Source organism: Macrotis lagotis, chromosome 7 (assembly GCF_037893015.1).
Source record: "Macrotis lagotis isolate mMagLag1 chromosome 7, bilby.v1.9.chrom.fasta, whole genome shotgun sequence".
In the NCBI taxonomy this organism is placed as follows: Eukaryota; Metazoa; Chordata; class Mammalia; order Peramelemorphia; family Peramelidae; genus Macrotis; species Macrotis lagotis.
The window spans coordinates 163585870-163607077 of record NC_133664.1 but is presented as its reverse complement, the minus strand read 5'-3'; the positions used below and the strand labels follow the sequence as shown (position 1 = coordinate 163607077).

The following is a 21208-nucleotide window of genomic DNA, read 5'->3' as shown; positions in this document are numbered from 1 at the left end:
TTGAATAGGAACTTAAACAGTTTTCTCATCTGCAAAATGAGAATGCTGAACTCAGTTAAGTGATGTCATTCATCTAGCTTATATGAAGACATTGTTTACCCATATTTAACCTAATATACCTATTGTAATTTGCCTGTGTACTTATAGTTCCTTTTAAAGGATAAGATAATCAACCTAGAACCATGTCCTTAGAAATCTAAAAGAGAAAAAATGGAAAGAAAACCATCAATTTATTTTTCATATATACATAAATTTTTGTCTTTCAGTTTAACAGCAATGCCCAGGATGTGAGCTGCTTTCGACATCTTGTCCAAGCTAATGTAAGAAACAAAAAAGTGCTGAAAGATGCTGTGAACAACATCACTGCTAAAGGCATCACAGATTACAAAAAAGGCTTTAGTTTTGCTTTTGAGCAGCTACTAAATGTAAGTATCCATATCTCTTCTCATATGATTTCTGAACCACAGAAAAAAAGGTCAATGTCCAGATTTTCAGTAGGTCACTGGAGCAAAAGCCAATACTACATTTCATTTACTTCAGTCACTTTTAGAAAGGCAACCTTCCCCTTTATCTTGTTTTAGAAGCATGGTCATTTTAAACTGGGATATACATTTTTTCAATTCTTTTAGAAATTTTCTGTAATTTAGCTTGCTCCCCTATCACAACCACTCAGTTTAGAATTGCATTACAAATCAAATTAATATATCTTGAATGATATTTGGTGAATAGTGAATATGGTGCTAACAGTAGAATCAGATCAGTTCAGATCTTGCCTTAGTCACTTACTAGCTGTGAATTCCTAGGTAAGTCAACATTTCAGAGCCCCATTGTCCTCATCTACAAAACAAGAGGTTTAAATATGTTGGCTTCTGGCATACCTTCCAGATCTAAATCTATTATCCTATGAGTAAGTTTGATATACATGAATGTTAGATAAACATAAACCTAGGCAGAAATTCATCCAGAAGTTCTTTGAGTTTTTTTAATTCTCTTACACACACACACACACACACACACACACACACACACACACACACACACACTCTCTACAGGGGCAGCTAGGTAGCACAGTGAATAGAGCATCAGCCCTGGAATCAAGAGGACCTGGATTCAGATCACTTAGTCACTTAATAATTACCTAGCTGTGTGACTTGGACAAGTCCCCCACTGCCTTGCAAAAAAAAAAAAAAAGGGAAATACACACACACACACACTCATACTACAGGTATTCACTAAATGTTTATTGAACTGCATTTACTGGAATCTTTTGAGAATATTTCTGCAACTTATGTATTGTGTTTTAGGTGTCATTTACTTTCAAGCATCAGTAACTAGAGATGACTTAGTTTTAAACATCCTGTTTTTGGTCACTGGGGTATTATACTTTTTACGCTACTGAAAATATAAAAGTAGAGAAGCTGTGTGAATGCTCAATGGAAAAAAAGGACTTCAAGTCCATAATGCCTTTAGAATAAGTTGAGCAAGAAAAAATATTACATTTTGTTATTAAAGATACACATTAGCAATATGATTTGCTTCTTAAATGGCATCAGAGGATCTCCCAGTTGGAAGAGATCTTAGAGGTCAACTCATCCAGTCTCTAAATGGAGAAATAACCTATACAAAAATGGTCTGAGAGATTAACTAATCCAATCTCCACATGGAGGAATCATCTGTACAAAATTACTAATAAGCGACCATCTAATCTCTTCTTAAAGATCCTATGATAGCAGAGTCTATCCACTTAGCCAACCCACTTAATATTTGAAGGATTCTAAAGACTTCTTTTTTTTCCTTAACCAAAATCTGATTTTTTACAACTTCTATTCATTTCTCATTTTGCCCTCTGTGATCATTGCTTTTGTTATATAGTTCCTGTAACCCTCGTGTCTTTAAATTAATAAGAATAACTGGATGTTCTTATATCACGCCTTTTCTTATTTTTTTTCATTTCCCTGTTAGCTTTTTGTGCTATCATTTCAAATGGAAAGATCATTCTTTTTAGCAGAGAAAAAGCAAAATAATTGTAGCTCTGTCTATATAATATAATATCATTTTTGTTTTGATGATGAATATTGGTGACAATGGTGTTATCTTTTCTTCAATCTTTCTCCCCCCCAAAGAAAAAAAAACAACATGGATACTGATCCAAGTTAAAGGCATTCAATTATTAGCTAATATATCATAAAGTTAAAAATTATTTTAGAAAATCTAAAATCTGATGGGTTGAGTTTATTTTAGCTCTACATTATTTAGAAACAACATTTAGGGTAAAAATATGTGCAACATTTCATGTATTTTGGATTTTAAATAGTAAACTGATTTCAGTGTTAAAAAAAATAAGAGAAATGCAGTGTTATTTATTTGAACTATCAACAAATTTGGAATGGAAGAGTATTTTAAAATGTAGGGGATTTTTGGCCCTGAAATAGTAATCAAGTTTTCTGGGTCATAGCCTTTTAATTATTTTGGTTTGCCTTTTTGCATTCCCTCTAGTTTTGCTTATAATAGTCTGGTAATGAGGTGCCTGAAACCAAATGTAGTAGTTCAGAAGCAATCTCACTAGAGAGGAAATATTAAGTCCCAGATTCATTACCTGCTAGCTCTGCATATAGGATCCAAATCATATTGGCCTTTTGTGTCAGCACACATCATTTGCAAATGCTTTTCTAATATGTTCTCAGTTATTCCCAGTATCTCAGAATTTCTTCTTTCCATTCTCTTTTCTGTTATGGAATATCTTTGTTTTTTGAAATTTCTTTAAATCATCATGGTTTGTCATTTTCAAGTCAAATGTCATTATAATATTCTCTCAAATGCTCCTACCATTTTGCATTGTAAGATAGAATTTCTATAATACTCATTGGTCCCTGAGCTATCTTTAATTTCTTGCAGTTTGGGAATTGCATTCCAAAACAGTGCATCTACTCTTCCACATCAATGATGAAGAAGTTACATAGAAATAGGCATATCACTGATCCCCATGGCATTACCTTAGATACCAGTTTGAATTAATACTACAAGTAGTACTCCCTAAAATAATACTACTTTAGAGATGTAATATTCTACTCTATTAGCAGCCTGAGTTTCACTTACCTATTCATTTTAATTTTATTCATATAATAATGCTTCTCAGGCATTATAGGTAGAATTTATGTTTAGCATCTATGTAGCACCTACTCTTGTGCCCATTGCCCTAATTCCTTTCCCCTTTGCCAGTCAATAGGTATTTTCAGAAAAGGATCTGATAATATTCATACCAATATCAGTGATATATTTTGATAATTTAACAGATAACAAAGTTGTAAACCATAAAAATGAATGGCAGAATTATAGGAATCAATAAACCTATGACAGGAGTGTTTTGGAAAACATAGAGTCATAATTCTTTTATTGACAAACCGGTCATTCACAAAAAATTACCCATATTCTAGAAGTGACAAACTTTTTTTTAAAGCAAAATACATTTATACTAGTGGTTTCATTTTTGCACATATCTTAAAATTGATTCCTGAAACAATACTAAAATTCTAGCTTACAGGAATATCACTTAATGAAAACAGTTTCACATAGTTCTCTTTCTATAGCAGAAATTAAGATGTATTTCTCTCTTGCAAATTGGGAAGAGGGGAATGAGCCCCCAATAGGCATACACTTCTAAGTTTTAGGTAAAGTTTTAAACAAACTGTAATAATGATTATACATGTATATAAACTAGAATATTGAACTCTTTTTCAAAAAGATCAGAATTAATAAATTGGTTAGCTCTTTGCTACTCAGTATTTTAGCAAATAAAAAGGTTATTTAATCTCTTTCTTTACAATCTTTTTCTCATAAATCTAAATTGATTTCTAAGGAAACTTTTATTTTTCTTCACACCCTGGTAATAAAGTTGTTATAAGATTTATTTAGATTAATTTTTGTTATTTCACTTTTGTGAAGTTAGAAAAGATGGATAAGAAATAAATGTGTGAATTGCAAGTCAATAAATACCAATAGCAATGATTTGCTATTCAAAAAGGTTTTCAAGGGTTTAGAGAACATATTTCAAAGAATCATATAACTTGACAGAAGGGACCTCAATGATCATCTATTCCAAGATGTTTTTATCTCTGAATTTGCTCTCTGAATTTTTCATTTGCTCCTTATAGTTGTTTTGCATAGTAGGTAACAACTGTCATTTACATATTACTTTTAAAGGTTTTCAAAAGAGTCTTCTATATGTTAACTTATTTGATATTGCACAACAATCCTGTGAGATAGGTGTGACATATTATTCTGATTTTATAGGTAAGGAAACACTGAGAAGCTCTTTTTTGGTATAGTCTATAAATAAGTAACAATTTCCTATCCTTCTATTTGTGGAAGTTGAAAACTTTATAAACAACTTTTATTTTCCTTGGTTTGATTCTTTTTATTATATTTTAGGTCACCAAAATTCCTCTTAGAATTAATTCTTTCCATGTATGTGTAAGCCCTCCCCAGTATTTTTAGTCACAATTAGATATGTTGTATCTTAGCTTGTTGGTTACTTTTGTTATATACTCTTTTCTATCCTAAACACAATCAAGTGTAATGGATTTACACGTGTTTTACAGTACAATGTTTCTAGAGCCAATTGTAATAAGATCATCATGCTATTTACGGATGGAGGTGAAGAGAGAGCCCAGGAGATTTTCAATAAATACAATAAAGAAAAAAAAGTAAGTACCATTTTATCAGATTTTTCTTTTTGAAAATTCAATTGGTTTTGGTTGAAAGTAGGAACGAAAAGTAGGTTGGGAAAATATTGTTCACTTAAAAATTAAAAGAAGTCATTTCCAGAATTAAAAATAACTGATATTTGAGATATATTGAGTGGTATAGTCTAGTAGAGCATTGTTTTTCTCACATTTTCAATGGATCTGTGACCCTCAATGAGCTTTGTCTTCAACCATATAATTTTCAAGCCATCCTTATCAATTGCTCTGCAATGATTTATTAAGCACTCACTCACTAGGTCCTGAAGAATACAAAGACAAGGGGCGGCTAGGTGGCACAGTGGATAGAGCACTGGCCTTGGAGTCAGGAGTACTTGAATTCAAATCTGACTTCAGCCACTTAATAATTACCTAGCTGTGTGGCCTTGGGCAAGCCACTTAACCCCATTTGCCTAGCAAAAACCCTAAAAAAAAAATCCAAAGAAAAAAGTTACACATCCCAAGTTTACAGTTTAACTTGGAGACAAATATAAATATATACAGCTATACATAAATAAATGAATTATATGATATATATAGTCATATGTATGCAGATTTGATTATATGATTTAAATATATGCATGAACACTAACCAATGTATATGTTATATATTGAGTAGATAAAACCGTCTTTAGAGAGAAAGGTGGTATCAGATTGAGCAAGATGAAAAAGCAGTGAGCAATCTAGATTTGCAATTTAAAAAAAATTAGTTTATGGGATAAAGCAAACATTTCCATAATATAGTAATATCATAAAAAATTATTGCACATGAAACTGAAATCTACTATGATATACTTGCTATTATTTTAAAAGTTATCATGCAGATTCTTTTCCTCCTTTTTTCCTCCCCATACTAGAGATAGCTACCATGAGACACAAATATGTATGTTTGAATGTAAAATCATTATACCCATACTTCTATTTGCCAGTTATTTCTCTGGATGCAGATAGTCTTCCTACTTATATCCTTTTTAGTTTCTTAGAGTATTTCTAATAATAGCTCAAAGTTGTTTTAAAAACAACATTGCTATTACTGTATATAATGTTATCTTGGTTCTGCTTATTTCATTCTTCATTATTTCTTGCAAGCCTTTCCATATTTTTCCCAGGTCAGTGAGCTCAGTATTTCTTATAGTGTAAAATTATAAATCACAACTTGTTCAGCCATTTTGTTCAATGCTTATTCACATCTCTCAAAAATCCACTTGGCATTTATTTGGTACAAATATTTTAGTAAAATGGTTTGAACTATTAGCTCCTATTCTGATATTACTGAGAAGAGAAGCTACAGAGGTGTAGTCCCTATCCAGCAGATTTCTATACACTCCAAAATAAAGAAATGATTAGAGTCAGGGAAGCAAGGAAAAATACAGAGACATGGGGAAACAAGGAGAAATGTAATAGTTACAAAGACACAAAAAACGAAGATACTAGGAGACAGAACTAACATAAGAGAATGAGAAGACATTAGGAAAAAATTTCTTTAAAAGCAAAATTGTTACTTATTACATTCCAAAAAGAAATTTGAAAAAAATTATGTTATATTTATACTACATTCATTTTTAGGATTTAAATAGCAATAATTGCTGGGAAGCTGTCTGTAAATGTAACCAATTTCCCTTTGAATTCAGACCTCAAATACATCTCTTTCCCCTTTTCAGAGCACAGAGGTCAGGAGTAATATTGAAACAGTGTGAAAGTCGAAGTGTTTGAAAATCAGTTGCTAGTGCGATTAATGGTATGCTGGCATTGTCCACACTGGCAGTAATTCTAGTACATTGGGTGGACTTGTAAAACATTTTTGTCTCTTCTACCATCTACCAACATATGCATCCCATCTGTAATAAAACAACACTCAAAACACATAAATTCCAATCGCAAAAATTTGCCCTCTACAATCACTATTTCTTATTAAAAAAAATCAAGTGGTAATTTTATGACATCAAAACAAAAATTATGCTTTTTTTAAAAAAAGGAAATCAAAATTAAAAAATAGTGTTAGGTTTGCTCAATATAGATACACCTAAAAGAGTTTGGGATTTAGTTCTGGGTTTTCAATCTTATTTATTAAAATAGAAGTATCAATTCTTTTATGTTTTATCTATTATGTTCCTGATCAAAGCATGTAGTGATCATCTTAGTCAACTGTTCTGATAGTTCAATAGCTGATTATGCCATTCATGGATTTCCAGTTTTTTAAAGAATTCAAATATAGTAAAATTCACTTAACACTAAAGCTAAATCGAACACAACTTAATCTTCTGGTAACTGAGAAGATACTTCAACTTAGAATGGTTTCAGATCATCATCATAAACATAAATTATCTTATTATAGGTGTGTCATAGGAATTTTCAGAAAAAAAGGATAAACCTGCTTAATGTATTTTGACATCCTCCAACTGAACTAATTTTATGTTCCATTAAATCTTACAGTGGCAGTAATGTTCAAGTTCAAGTATTTTACTTTTAAAAATAGCAATGAATGCTTCAGCTATGTTTATCAAGACTGAGTTTGCCCCTTTATAATGTCTTAATTTTCTGGAGAGAGAAACATCTTTTGCACAAATTACAATTAAAGAACAAAGAACATAGTGTATATATTGTTCTAATTACAGATCAGCAGTAAGTCATTGAGGACCCTTTCATTTCGAACCTTGTTTCACCTTACTACCCCCCCTCCTTCATGCATTCTGAAGTTTAGCAAAGCTGGATAAACTTTCTGACTCTTCTTCTGTCTCTTTCTGACTCTTGTCTTTTGTCCCTGTACAATGGTACAATACCAACTCCCCACCCACCCACCCCCACACACACTCATGCCTAGAATGCCTACAGATCCCCCCTATCTCATTATGATTTTTTCTTCTATTTTACCACAGTATTTTGCTAAAAATTTCCTTTCCCTGTATAAAGTACAATAAAATGCATTTACTAATGTCTGCCATATCCTTCTAATCATGGTTAAACAAGGACAATGTCATTTTCTATCTTTACTGTCATGCATCAAGCCTAAACCCAGGCTTAATGTACTTTGTAAATGTTGAATGATTGGACTGTTCCACAGAAGCCTCTGCTCTGCTGTTTGTACTTTGTGTGACCTTGGACAAGTAACTGAACCTTTTTGTATTTCAGTAATTTTATCTGAAAGGCAGCTAGGTGATGTAGTGGATAGAGCACTGGCTGGCTTTGTAGTCAGGAGGAAGGAAGTTTGAATCTGGCCTCAGATGTCATTTAACCCTGATCGCCTTACATCCAGCACCATTTCCAGTCATCCTGATTCATATTTGGTCACTGGGCCCAGATGGCTCTGGAGGAGAAAGTGAGACTGGTGATGTAGCTCAACATCCCTCCACTCAAATCCAGTTCACATGCCTACCATGACATCACCACTTTGATTCATGTTTTCTTCACAATGAAGGACCAACATTAATTTTATCTGTGAAATAAGGAAATTAGACCACATGGCCTCTGAAGTTCCTTCATGCAATTCAATGATGTCATCAAAATTTACGTGTATTTTCTGTTGCTTTAAAAAATATATATCTTGTTAAGTTCAACAAGCTTTTGTTAACTACTTTACAATTTGCTAGGAGCTTGGGCTATAAAAATCAGCGAGTCTGTTTCCTAATTGAACTTATTTTCTACTTTATTTACTGATAAATAAAGATATTTTTAAAGTGAATAAAACATAATTTTCAAAATGCACTAAAAATTGGGGAATTGGGAAAGGATCTTGAATCAATAAATCAACAAAGATATATTATGAATCCATGTGCCTGACACAAGGATCTCACAATGATACTTGAATTGAGTCTTAATGGGATCTGGAGTACCCAAGAAATATAGGTGAGAACAGAAACCAAAAGCAAAGGCAGACCATGACTTCAAGGACTTTGCATATGTATATGTAAAAAAAATTTGCATTGAAGCCAGGAAGGTATGAAGATATGTATATGCATTTATGACTAGACCTGTGATTTCACTGATATAAGTATCCTTCAATGAGGAACTACCCCTACTGTTTTATCGTCTCTAAAAATGTATGGTACTCAGGTTAAATGGCTTGCCTAAACAGGGACACAAAGAGAGTATGAGTCAAATGTCATATTTGAACACAGTTTCCTTGAACCTGGCACCAAAGCTAATTCTTTGTTCACTATATTCATGTGATTGTATGTATATGTAGTTATATAGTCTTAAATAAGTTAGTCAATAGCACTAACTTTGTAATTGTATTAGAATATTGTATAATATTACAAGAATTTTCATTACTAAATGAAACAGTTAACTTGAAAACATATTCATATTTTAATACTATACCACAGATTATAGAAAACAGTCAAAGGTGAAATGGATACAAAAGATTAAATATAATAGTTGAGGGGTCCTTATGTTATTCATTGCTTTAATTTTAAGGTGAATGTTTTACTAATGATATTAAAGTAAACATTTATTGTTTTCTAGGGAAGGAGAAAGGAAGCATATACTCAGAACTTCATAATGCATTCTTTTATATTAATGTTTTATTTTTCTCAAATCTCTTGGCTTTTATCAAATAATTCAAATAGTATGCCAGCATTTACTTAATCTCAGCTAAGTGCTCTATAAAGAGGGATATTATTGGGGCGGCTAGGTGGTGCAGTGGATAGAGCACTGGCCCTGGAGTCAGGAGTATCTGAGTTCAAATCCAGCCTCAGACACTTAATAATTACCTAGCTGTATAGCCTTGGGCAAGCCACTTAACCCCACTGCCTTGCAAAAACCTTTTAAAAAAAGAGTGATATTATCTTATCTTTTAATAGCAAGTAAGACAGTTTAAATGAATTATATGAAGAAATTTTTAAGTGGGAGAGACTAAATGAAAGGACTCTAAGAATGAATTAAAGAACAAATAAAGGAATAAATATGTTTAGGAGTAGCATCTTGTAAGGAATAATTGAGTAAAAATCAAACTGCTTGTTTCCTGAATCCTCGCAGGCAAAGAATAATAAAAATACAAATAAACAAAACAAAACAAACCACAAGTGTTATTTGTGTTGTCACATGATATAGGCTTAACTAGAAGGAAAAAGAAAAGCTGAAAAAAATTTCTTATAGGCCCCAATTCAGGAAGATCAAGAGAACAACCTTGATGATTTTGGTAGCAGTAGATTTTCCCTCTATTTCTCTAGCTACAGATTCCAAAAGAATTATATCCAGAAGTATCAAGAAGTTAGACTCATATTATTTCATTTTTTCCAAGTCTCTCTTTTCCTCTATACTTTAAAACATGGCCCAGCTCTTGCCTAATCTAACCATCATCCCTTTTTTCTCTTTATTTGATTTCTTCTAAGGAGCTTGTCCAGTTTTCTCCTCTATTCCATTTTCAATCTCTTTTAATTCACTTGATTCATCATTTTTTGCCTAGAAACATGTCTGTCTCCACCCCATCCTTAAATAAACATACAACAAACCACTGTTTTAACTTCACTTACATTTTGTTCCATTTCCTACACATTTTTTAATCCTGTGCTATCTGGCTTCTAGCACTATCCCTTAATTGAAGTGGTTCTTTCTGAAATTACCAGTATCTTGCTGCTATATCCAAGAGTCTTTTTTCAGGCAACATATCTAATCCTCTTACAGCATTTGACACCGTTACCCATCCACACTTTTCTTCTGTTACATTCTATCTCTCCCTCTCTATGTATCTGTTGGTCTCTTTCCTCCCCTTCCCCACTTGTCTGTCTTCTATCCTGCCCTGTCTCTCATCATCCTTTCTATTGAGTGTGACTATCCTCAAGGCTCTATTCTTTATTCTACTCTCTGTAATCTCATTGGATCTCATAATTATCATCTCTGTACAACTTACACTCAAATGTGTATTAATAGCTCTTTTTGCTCTTGAATTCTGGTAACATTAAAAACTGTTGAATATTTTATGAAAGTACACCATATTAAAATCATAATTTCTAAAAAAGGTCATCCTTTTTACAAACAAACTTACTGCACTTCCAATATTTCAGTCCTCTTTGTGACACTGTAGTTACCCTTGATTCTTCCATCTCCCTCATCCCACATTCAATCAGTTGACAAGTCTGGATGAATCTTCACAATATCTCTTATACCTCCTCTCCAATCTCACCTACACTTCATCACTTCTTGTGTGGACTATTGAAAAAAAACCCAAGTGTTCTCTCAGCTTCCAATCTTTCACCTCTCCAATCTATCCTCTGTATCAGTAGTGTGTAACTCAAATAGAAAAAAAAAGTATCATTAATTCATCCAAGGATCCCTGAGGTCCATATATTGACTAATAATTACAATATTGACTAATATTGTAATATTTTTATTATATTCTATGTGTTCTGTTAAAAAATTCCCAATTGCATGTTAATCTGTTTTGGGTCACATTTAGGAGTGTTGTGGACCTCTTGTAGTGCTCTGGTGATGAATTTGACATTTCTGCTCCATAGTTGCCAAACAAATATTCCTAAAATATAGATTTGATCACCATATTATTATAGTGTGTAAAATCCACAGTGGTTCCCTATTTTCTCTAGAATAAAATTTAGATTTCCTAGATTTTCAGGCAATTTTTTTTTACTTATTCTTTGGTCTATTATTAATTGTTGTTTTATAGAATACATAGCTTTCTTCAAGGCTCAGCTTTGTGACAATTCCACATGAGGCTACTCAAGATTCCCTCTTTTTGTCTCCAGTCAATTCATTTAATACAGTTATGCACTACAAAATATACTATGTGTTGTAGATAATAAATCTAGGATAATAATAATAATAATAATAATAATGCAATCACTGTCCTCAAAGAACCTATATTTTAATGGCAAATAGAACATAAAAATAGCTAGGCACATATAGATGAAAGTAATAAAGAACAGCATCTAATGTATCTAATAGGTAACAGTACTTTTAAGATTGGTGTTTTTTAAATATTATCTCATTTAATCCTTGAAACAACATTGTCATGTAGGTGTTAGTTATTCTTCTTTTACAAATGAGAAAATTGAAGCAGATAGAGGTTAAGTGACTTGTAAAAAATTATATAGTACATCAAGTATCTGAATGGAAAAATATAATTTAAAGAATTCTAAGTGGACAGAACACTAATAGAATTTTATGCAAAGGTCGATCAGAACTAGGTATCCTCTGACTTCTTTTTTTATGACTCAAAATAACTATACTTTATAAAAAATGAAAATTTAAAAAACTATTGAAGAGTCAATACTATAATCATCCTGGCAATCACATGGCTAAATCAAACATTATTTCTTTTAGAGAAGTAGCAATTCCTAATTTTTAGAGATTTTACTAAGATTTTTACTATTCTCATGCCACCATCATGCTGATAAACTATTTTTTTCTTTAATTGTTTTTTTTGCCTGGAGCACTGAGGAGTTTATTGATCTGTACAGGGTCACAAATACAGAATATATAATAAATGCATACAGTATACACAGACAGTGTGCTTCAGAAGCCAGTATTTTCCTGACTTCAAAGTCAGTTTTCTTACTTTTTTAAATTTAATTATTTATTGAATTATGTTATATATTGCTATACAGTGACAGTTCATTCAAGCAATATGTATATAACTCAAGCACTGAGATAATGCATTCAAATAATTAAACCTACATTATTTAAGTGAAAATAAAGCTATAGAACCACCACTGCTGATACAACTAACACTACTCTTCCATTTTTAAATACTTGTCTACAGTTTCCAAAATAAGCAGTATTATAGTGTGATGCTAAGGAAAACACGGACTTAGAATAAGGTGACCTTGGTTTGAATGGAGTCACTGCTACTTCTTATAGCTGTGTGATCTTGGGTAAAGCACTGAAGTTGAGGGCTTTTAGTTTCTTCATACGTAAAATGAAGACACTGATCAGAAGAATTAGAAGTAAAGCACATTTTAAACTATTTCATCAGATTAAAGTAAGCTATTTATTTTATGTTTAAGGATCTAGTTCAAAGATGTTTGTGTATATATAATTTGTGCATATATATATATATTCATGTATATGTACACATACATATTTGTGTTTATGTGTGGATATTGATATAAATAAATATCATAATAGAATGTCAGGCACTTATAAAATTTTCTTCTACTGCACTGACATTAAACAGTACCATGATATTAGAAAAAACCATGTGTAGGTTTATAAAGCAGTTGCCAGAAATATAATCAACCAGTGTGAGAGACGGAGCCTTCTGTGACTTGATTGGTTAGATTTTTTTAAAGCATAAAATGAATCATTAATTGTTAATCATGTCTCAATAGACACAATCTCTTTAATGTATTTCCTCAATAAAGTGACTGGGATGAGAAAAAAAATCACTTTTAGAATAGCCTTCCACAAATAAGAGGATGGAAAAATAAAATGAAAGTATTGATTCCTAATTCATTTTAATTCAATTATACAAATCTGTACAAATTTTTTTTAAAAAATGCACATACATATATATATACATATATATGTGTATATATATATATATATATATATATATATATATATATATATATATACCACACTGTCCACAGGATTTTCTTGACAAAGATAGTGGAATGGTTTGTCATTTCCTTATTCAGTGGATTAAGGCAAAGAGAAGATTAAGGGACTTGCCCAGATCTTACAACTAGTAAAAGAGGCTAGATTCAAACTTGAGTCTTCCAACTCTGGGCCCAGTGTTTATCCATTGAGCAACCTAGCTGTCTCCAAAGGCATATTCACAGATGACTAAATATATACCAGATACATAATGATCATGATTTCATCTCAAAATAAGCTCTTTAAATCCATACCATTGTGTATTTTTTAATTTTTTTAAAAAAATCACCATTTCAAAATCACAGTAAAATTAAGGTGAAAGTCCTTGAGAACATGCCAAAATTTTACGAATCCATTTTTGCTTCTCCTTGCTTTCTATCTGGCATCACTAGAGCTATCAAATATTTTATATATGCTGCCAACCACATTACATTAGAAATAATTCAGAGCATTCCAAAGCAGGGCAACTGGGATTCATCAGTATAAATGAATAAATGAGGACAGCAGATGTATGACATACTTTAACAAGGGTGAAAAGTTCAAGAAATGAGAATTAAAAATTTTGATTATTTTTTTGTGTGAGAACTGCTATTCTTGGATGCTAATCTACCTAATTATAGATAGGTATCACTGTAAGATTAAGTCTCTGCTACTCTACTGACACAGCTGTGTCAAATTAGAAAATATTTGCCTCCAAATCTTTACCTACATTTCCATTTCTCACAGGCTTACTCATGAGCAGGAATTCCTTAAAAACAGTGCCAAACTGAGATGAACAACATAATCGAGTCCAAACAGGTGAAGGGAGAAGGGAGAAAATTAGTACCAGATATAAAATTGATGAAGATAATTCCTAGGATCAGTGAAAAACAAAAAGTATTTGACTTGGTTTAAAACATGCCAAAGACTTGTTCAGAATATAAAGGCACATCACTCTTGTCTGTCAAAGGAGCAATTTGCTTGGATTTATAATTAAAAATGGACATGATACAAAATGATGCTAAAAATTGTTTAAAATTAATTTTTAGAATTATCAGTAAAACTGATGGAATAGAAAAAGGAAAAGAGTAAGAAAGATAAGTATTTCCAGTGAAATAATTGCAAAAGGAGTTGTCCTCTAAGAAGATATTATTCATTTTTAAATGTTACTAGTATTTGTATTTTAAAATATATGTAGACGTAACACTCACAATTCTCCAGAATTAGGATGCCAGATGGAAAATAGAAAGCAATAACATATGTCCTTTAAAAATAGCCTTCAGAAAGCCACTTTTATGTTTTTGCTTTTTTTTTGCATACAGTGTAAAGGAACCTTTAACAATTATTTTTCAAGAGTTGGTGAAGAACATAATACTCGTGGGAAACTATCCACCAAACATCTGTTTTCTCTGCCAATCTTCCAGAACAGGCAATAGCAGACATGGAGGGAAAAAGTGATTTAACCATATCACAATTCTTTCCTACTTAGATTGTTTGTTTTTTGAAAGGCTAAGCCAAGACATCTAATGCTGAGTTTCTGTATGCATAGTTTTTAAGTACTTGGGTTCTTTACAAAAGATTTGAATGTTTCAATTACATCTCTATTAGTAGTCATTTCAAGGACCAAGTAAACCTACTATACTAAGATGTATAATTAATGTCAAACTTAACTCTTCAGTGTCATTACTCATCTCCCAGTCACCAAATCCTGTCATTTCTACTTTGTTAATCTTTCATATGATCATGGTCCTCACCTCTGACATTGGCCACCACCATGGTATAGGCTCTCATCACCTCTCACATGTACTACTACAATGGCCTTCTCCTTATTCTCCGTACCTCAAATCTCTCCCACTCCAATCCATCTTTTTTGCCTCATAGAAAAGTTTAGGTTTTCTTTTAAATCATTAGTAAAATTTTCACTTCTAGCACACCCTTTGACTCAGCAATACCACTACTGAGTCTATATCCTGAAGAGATGATGAAAAAGCGTAAAAACATTACTTGCACAAAAATATTTAAAGCAGCCCTGTTTGTGGTGGCAAAGAATTGGAAATCAAGTAAATGTCCTTCAATTGGGGAATGGCTTAGAAAACTGTGGTATGTGTATGTCATGGAACCCTTGTTCTATTAGAAAGCAGGAGAGATGGGATTTCAGGGAAGCCTGGAGGGATTTGCATTAACTGGTGTTGAGTGAGACTAGCAGAACCAGAAAAACACTGTACATGCTAACTGCAACATGGGGGCAATGATAACCTTGTTGGACTCGCTCATTCCATCAGTGCAACAATCGGGAGCAATTTTGGGCTGTCTGCAAAGGAGAGTACCATCTATATCCAGATAAGGAGCTGTGGAGTTTGAACAAAGTTCAAGGACCATTCCCTTTAATTTAGAAAAAAAAAACAGGTATCTTATTGTCTGATCTTGTTACCTCTTAGACTTCTTGTCTCTTCTTTAAGGATATGATTTCTCTCTTATCACACCCAATTTGGATCAAGGTACAACATGGAAACAAAGTAAAGACTGACAGATTGCTTTCCATGGGTGGGGGGGGGGAGGAAGTAAGATGGGGGGGATTGTAAAACTCAAATAATATCTTTAATAAAAATAAATTTAAAAAAAATTTCACTTCTATCTATCAAAGTAATCTTCCTAAAGTACAAGTGTAATCAAGTAAGCCTACTTCCTCTTCCTTTTTAAGGTCTAATGGCTTCCTATTAATTCCAGGTTTAGATATGGGTGGGAGGGAGGGGGAGAGAGAGAGAGAGAGACAGAGAGACAGAGAGACAGAGAGAGAATGAATGAATATATGAGTGTGTGTTTGTATCTGTGTCTGTCTATGAATCTGTGTTTTTATGGAATCAGATGATGGGGTCTCAGGTAGGAGGCCCCAGCAAGAAAGTCAGTAATAAGATTGAGAGTATGTGGAAAGAATTAAGGTATAAGAAAACTGGAAAAGCAGAGAGGGACCATATATACACCTCTGTAAATACATATATACTTGAGAGGTTGACAGATATACATATAGATTGTGTAAATAGATAATTATATGTTGTCTGTCTTATAAGATGTGAACTTCTTGAGGCCAGGAAATGTTTTTATCTTCCTTGTATCCTCTCTTAACATAATGCATAATATGCAAAAGGTAATGCTTGCTAAACTTGTTGAGTCACCAAGCAGCAGGAAAATTATTTGTACTACTCTATCCTTATCTTTTTAGTCCTCAAAACAAACAAAAACATTGCTTTCCTAGTACCTATTGCTGAGAAAAACTGATTAAAAAGTTCTTCAGTTTCATGAGAGGTAGAGCATAAGCTTTAAAAAAAATTATCACAAAACTTGACTCTAATGTTATAGAAAAAAACAAATAAACCAAATTTGAGGGGAGCATATCAAATGCGATATTAAATATAAATTGTGCAAAATGAACACTATACAGAGAAGAGTATAAAAAGATTCTAAATTTTTCCATGAAAACTTAATGAGGCTTTAATTATTGGAAACTTATTACATGTTAAAAATGTCCAAAAAACTCAATGTTTTATAATTCCCACAAAAAGGAAATAATAAAATAAATGCCATAACTGCATATTTCTTATCAATCTTATCTTATTTTTCTATTTAATTAGGATTTTTTTGGTTAAAATTTTAATTTAAGTCACATCCTGGGCACAGCAAACATATCCATTTGATGCATGAAATTGGAGTGAAGTGAAATATATGTTGTGGGAAATTATGTTGATGGACTCTTCCCCTTGACCCCAAAGAGAGGAGCCCTTCTTTTTTTGAATGAATCTTCTCAGTGTCACTGACAGTGAAATATTTGGAATTGCCAAAGAAGGGCATCTGAAATAAATCACTTTGCCGATTGTTTATTGACCTCTCCAAGTCAGTCATCTCTCTGCTGATGATGCTTCAGGCTTAATGTCATTGTTGTATATTGTTTAGAAATACAGTGTGCCCAAAGCTTATCGCTTTGTCAAGTAATGTAAATATACAAAGACGGAAGTGAGGGTGGGGTGGAAATTTATTATCTTAAAATATGGAAGCAATTCATTATAATTACTTGAAGCAAAATGACTGATATAATTTTTTCATAAAGTGGAAAAAACAGATCACATGCTACCATATTCTTCATTTATTAAAAAGCAAGTTTAACAGCATTTAGCACATCAGTGCTGTCATTATATTGAGATGTTTTTCAAAAATATAATCATTTGAATTTTATTTTTTATGGTGTATATATAGAAAGGGTATAGCATAGTAAGATATTGGTCTTTTTTGTAGTCAAAATAATTTCTTTATGTTAATTTTTTTTAAATAGCTGAAAATCTACAACATTCTTAATACCATACATAATGAGCAGATGGTACTAAATGAAAAAGCTGAGTTTATTAAGAAAGTGCTAGTAAACTAAGTGAATAATATGTATGAGTAATCATATTTGGATTTAATTTGTTTCCTCCTTTTTCATTTCATTAATTCCTATATTTTTATTGAAATCTTAATGTTCAGACATTTTTTTTTTTGCTGATGAGCAGCTCCATTAAATACCAAGGCATTGAAAACGTTTTGGATAGTCAATGCTTTTGGTCCCCTCCATAACAACTGAATAAATTTGAGAAATGGTATGATTGAGTTCTTCCCTCCAAATTTAATGTTACATTTGTTTTCAGATCATCTTTGCAAGAAGAGATCTGCCTAAGAAATAAGGTCATTTGACACTCTTCCTTGTTCACACACACCCAATTCTCCTTTACGTATTGTTTTATTGCAATTCCCATAAATTTCATTATGTTTTAAAGGCAAATAGTAGTCTATCATGTCTCTTTCTTAAGATTAATATTTCTTATGAATTCAAACTTCCCTATAGATTTGAAGCCAGTAGGAATCAAGTTGCTAATTTATTCATCATTCAGATGCTGTCTAAATTTTGCTGAGGAAAATTTAAATGGAAATGCAAAATTTAAAAGAACAATTCTTTGAGGTCTTTTTGTTTAATCCTCCTGTTCAGTGACACTTAGAAGTAAGCCTAACCTTTTAGGGTCTTGTTTTGTTGTACCTTGAGATACAATGAGTCAAATTCTCTTTTTCACTAAGTTGTCTTTATATACCAGTCTTTAAGGACTCTGAGGAAAAGATCCCCCAAACTATGAGATGGATAGCACTTCCTACTATTGCCAAACATCAATATGCAGGACTGCTTTAAGGCAAATTTAATTATGTTAAGTAGTAGTTCATCTATATGTGACTATGTTTAAGTAGAGTGGACAGTAGAAGAAATCACTGTGTATATGACACAGACAGACTGAATGTACTAAGTTGAGATGGTACTTGTGTAGTTGAGGAATTGCTAGAACAACTGGAGGATCAGAGTGTACAACAAGAGAATAATTTGTTTACAATTTGGATGTATAGTCCTATTAGATAAGAGGAATATGGTGCAAGGATGAGGGATGAGTAAGTATGGCAAGTGTTTCGGCTTTGTTCCAGGCCCTTATGCTACTCTTTACCCATATTTAGTAACATTTACATTGCAGAATGATTCAATAAATATTTTTCATGCACTTACTATGTGTTGGGCACTTTTGATAACTGCTAGGGATACAAAAAGAGGCAAAAAGACAGTCTCTGCCCTAAAGAAGCTTAAGATCAATCCAGTGGAAACAATAACATTTAAACAAATTCCAGTAATTAGTGAGATAGGAAAGAAGCAAGGTTTGGAGGAAAAATAAGTTCCATTTTGGACATATTGAATTTAAAATGTCTCCTGGATGTTCAATTTGAGAAATCAGAACAGAGATATTAGGGTAGGAAAATTGGAATTAACAGTTATCATCATTTTGATTTTTTTCAGTCATGACCTATTCTTTGTGACCTCATTTGGGGTTTTCTTGGCTATAGAGTGGTTTGCCATTTCCTTCTCCAGCTCATTTTACCAATGAGAAACTGAGGCAAAAGGGTTAAATCACTTGCCCAACCAAGGTCACACAAATGAATGTCTGAGATCAGATTTTTTAACTCAAGATGAGTTTTGCTAGTTCCTAGTCAACTTCTCTATCCACTGTGCCATCCAGCTTCCCAAACATCAGTACAGAGATAGTTATTAAATCTGTAGGAGCTGATGAACTTGTTCTTAACAGTTTTTACCACAAGAGAAGAATCAAGTCTTTCAAGTTTCTGAAACATCTTATAATTTTCAAACCTTCTGATATCAATTAAATGCATAGAAATAAGTCCCCCTACCCCCCCCCAAAATGACTGCTGTCATTTATATCACACTACTATCACAACAGATCATAATACTCAAAAGATTTGGATTATAGCACATTTACAAATTGTGGAAATTTTTCTTCCAAAATGTTCAGTGCAAAAGTGTGTTGTTGTAGGATCAAGGCCAATGTTATTAAATTGTAGTAAGCACAGTGAAATGATAAAGACCCATCTCTGACTTCATGTCTTCCAGTATTTTCTGATATCTGATATTTTTATTTCAATTTTATTGCCTTCATTGCTTTATAGTCACATTTCCATTTGTTCTTTGGATATTTGCCTACTACAAAATTAAACTTGAACTTTGCATAGCTGATAATTGCAGAGGTGACAATTTCCAGTAACTGGTTTCTTCTGGGAAATGAAAAGCTCCTCTTCTTAAATTTTTTTTCAGGTTGACCTTATGGTTTGGGAAAATATTTCATTGCATGCAGGAACTTTATGCTAGGAGAATAAGAGGGGGAAAAGTATAGTATTCCAAGATAAAGGCAGGAATGGGCACAGTATTTAGAGGTAGTTTGATTTATTTTTAATAAAAATCTATCTCCAGATAAAATAGTCCTTGTTGGAAATACTTAATAAACCCTGATTTATAGTTAATATAATCAGCTAATCAATGTTAAAGTCCTAATGAATAGGTCATAATGATAAAACTCAATGAATATTTTAAAATTAAAACTGTGAAAATAGAAAGACCAAATTTTGAATCAAACTGAATTTTTGTAGTCATTTTAAAGATCATTTTATACATACATACATACACACACATATACATGCATACATAAATATATTTCCTGTATGAAAAGATTATCATCTAGTTTGTGTTCAAAAAAATTGTGTCCACAAACCTATATAGAGTTCTTCCCTCCAAAAATGTTTATAATATTTAAATTTATAAAGCCTAAAAATTACTGTGAGGTTTAGTTTTAAATGCTTTTTTCATACTTAAATTTATCCAATAGCTAGAACTGTACAGATATGTGTATATGCATATTGCTAAAATTGTATTAAATGAATAATTGACTATTACATCTAAAGATGTAAGATTTTGAAAGACATCTAAAAATATGGAACATTTGCCTGTATAGTTAAGAGATACATTATTTATACTTTTTCTCCAAATTTTATACAAAGGAAAAAACTGAAATATACAGTATAGCTAATTATTTCAGGAAAATAATCATAGCAAAGCATTCTTAAGTTTTGATAAATGCAACCTTCAGCTAGTTCATTAACTGGTCCACGGGGTGGCAGTAAAACAATATGGAACATTTGACTCAAAACCCCCATAGCTACAATGTGATAAAGATGAAATGCACTGAGAACTGGCTCTGCTGTACCAATTAACTACAATCTCCACCTACATACAATGGAATACATCAAAAATGTATTCTTAAACTTTTAATGAGCATTTAAATATTTAACTGTACTTCTTTTAGAAGCCACTGAAATATTTTGTGAAGGACTATTTAATTTCTATCTTTGGATAGATAATTATAAATGCATGGTGGTGGTATGGGATATTCTAAAAGACTCAGCTTGAAAATGAGCAGAAAGCATTCTTGTTGAATATTTAAATTTCTGAAAAGGAATAAATAGTTATTATTGGAGTAAAAAAGAAAGAAGTTCGGTGCTTAATTTCTGTCTGTGAACTTTAAATGCATTTA

At 32.1% G+C, this 21208-nt stretch overlaps 1 protein-coding gene across 1 annotated transcript in view; it reads left to right on the top strand.

The window, feature by feature from the left end:
• Window positions 1–21208, top strand: part of LOC141494190 (voltage-dependent calcium channel subunit alpha-2/delta-1-like) — a 430495-nt gene that overhangs the window by 399242 nt on the left and 10045 nt on the right. Inside the window, exons 10-11 of the mRNA XM_074195299.1 lie at window positions 267–425; window positions 4599–4703. Coding sequence (XP_074051400.1) covers window positions 267–425; window positions 4599–4703 — 264 coding nt within the window. The remainder of the gene's footprint in view (window positions 1–266; window positions 426–4598; window positions 4704–21208) is intronic.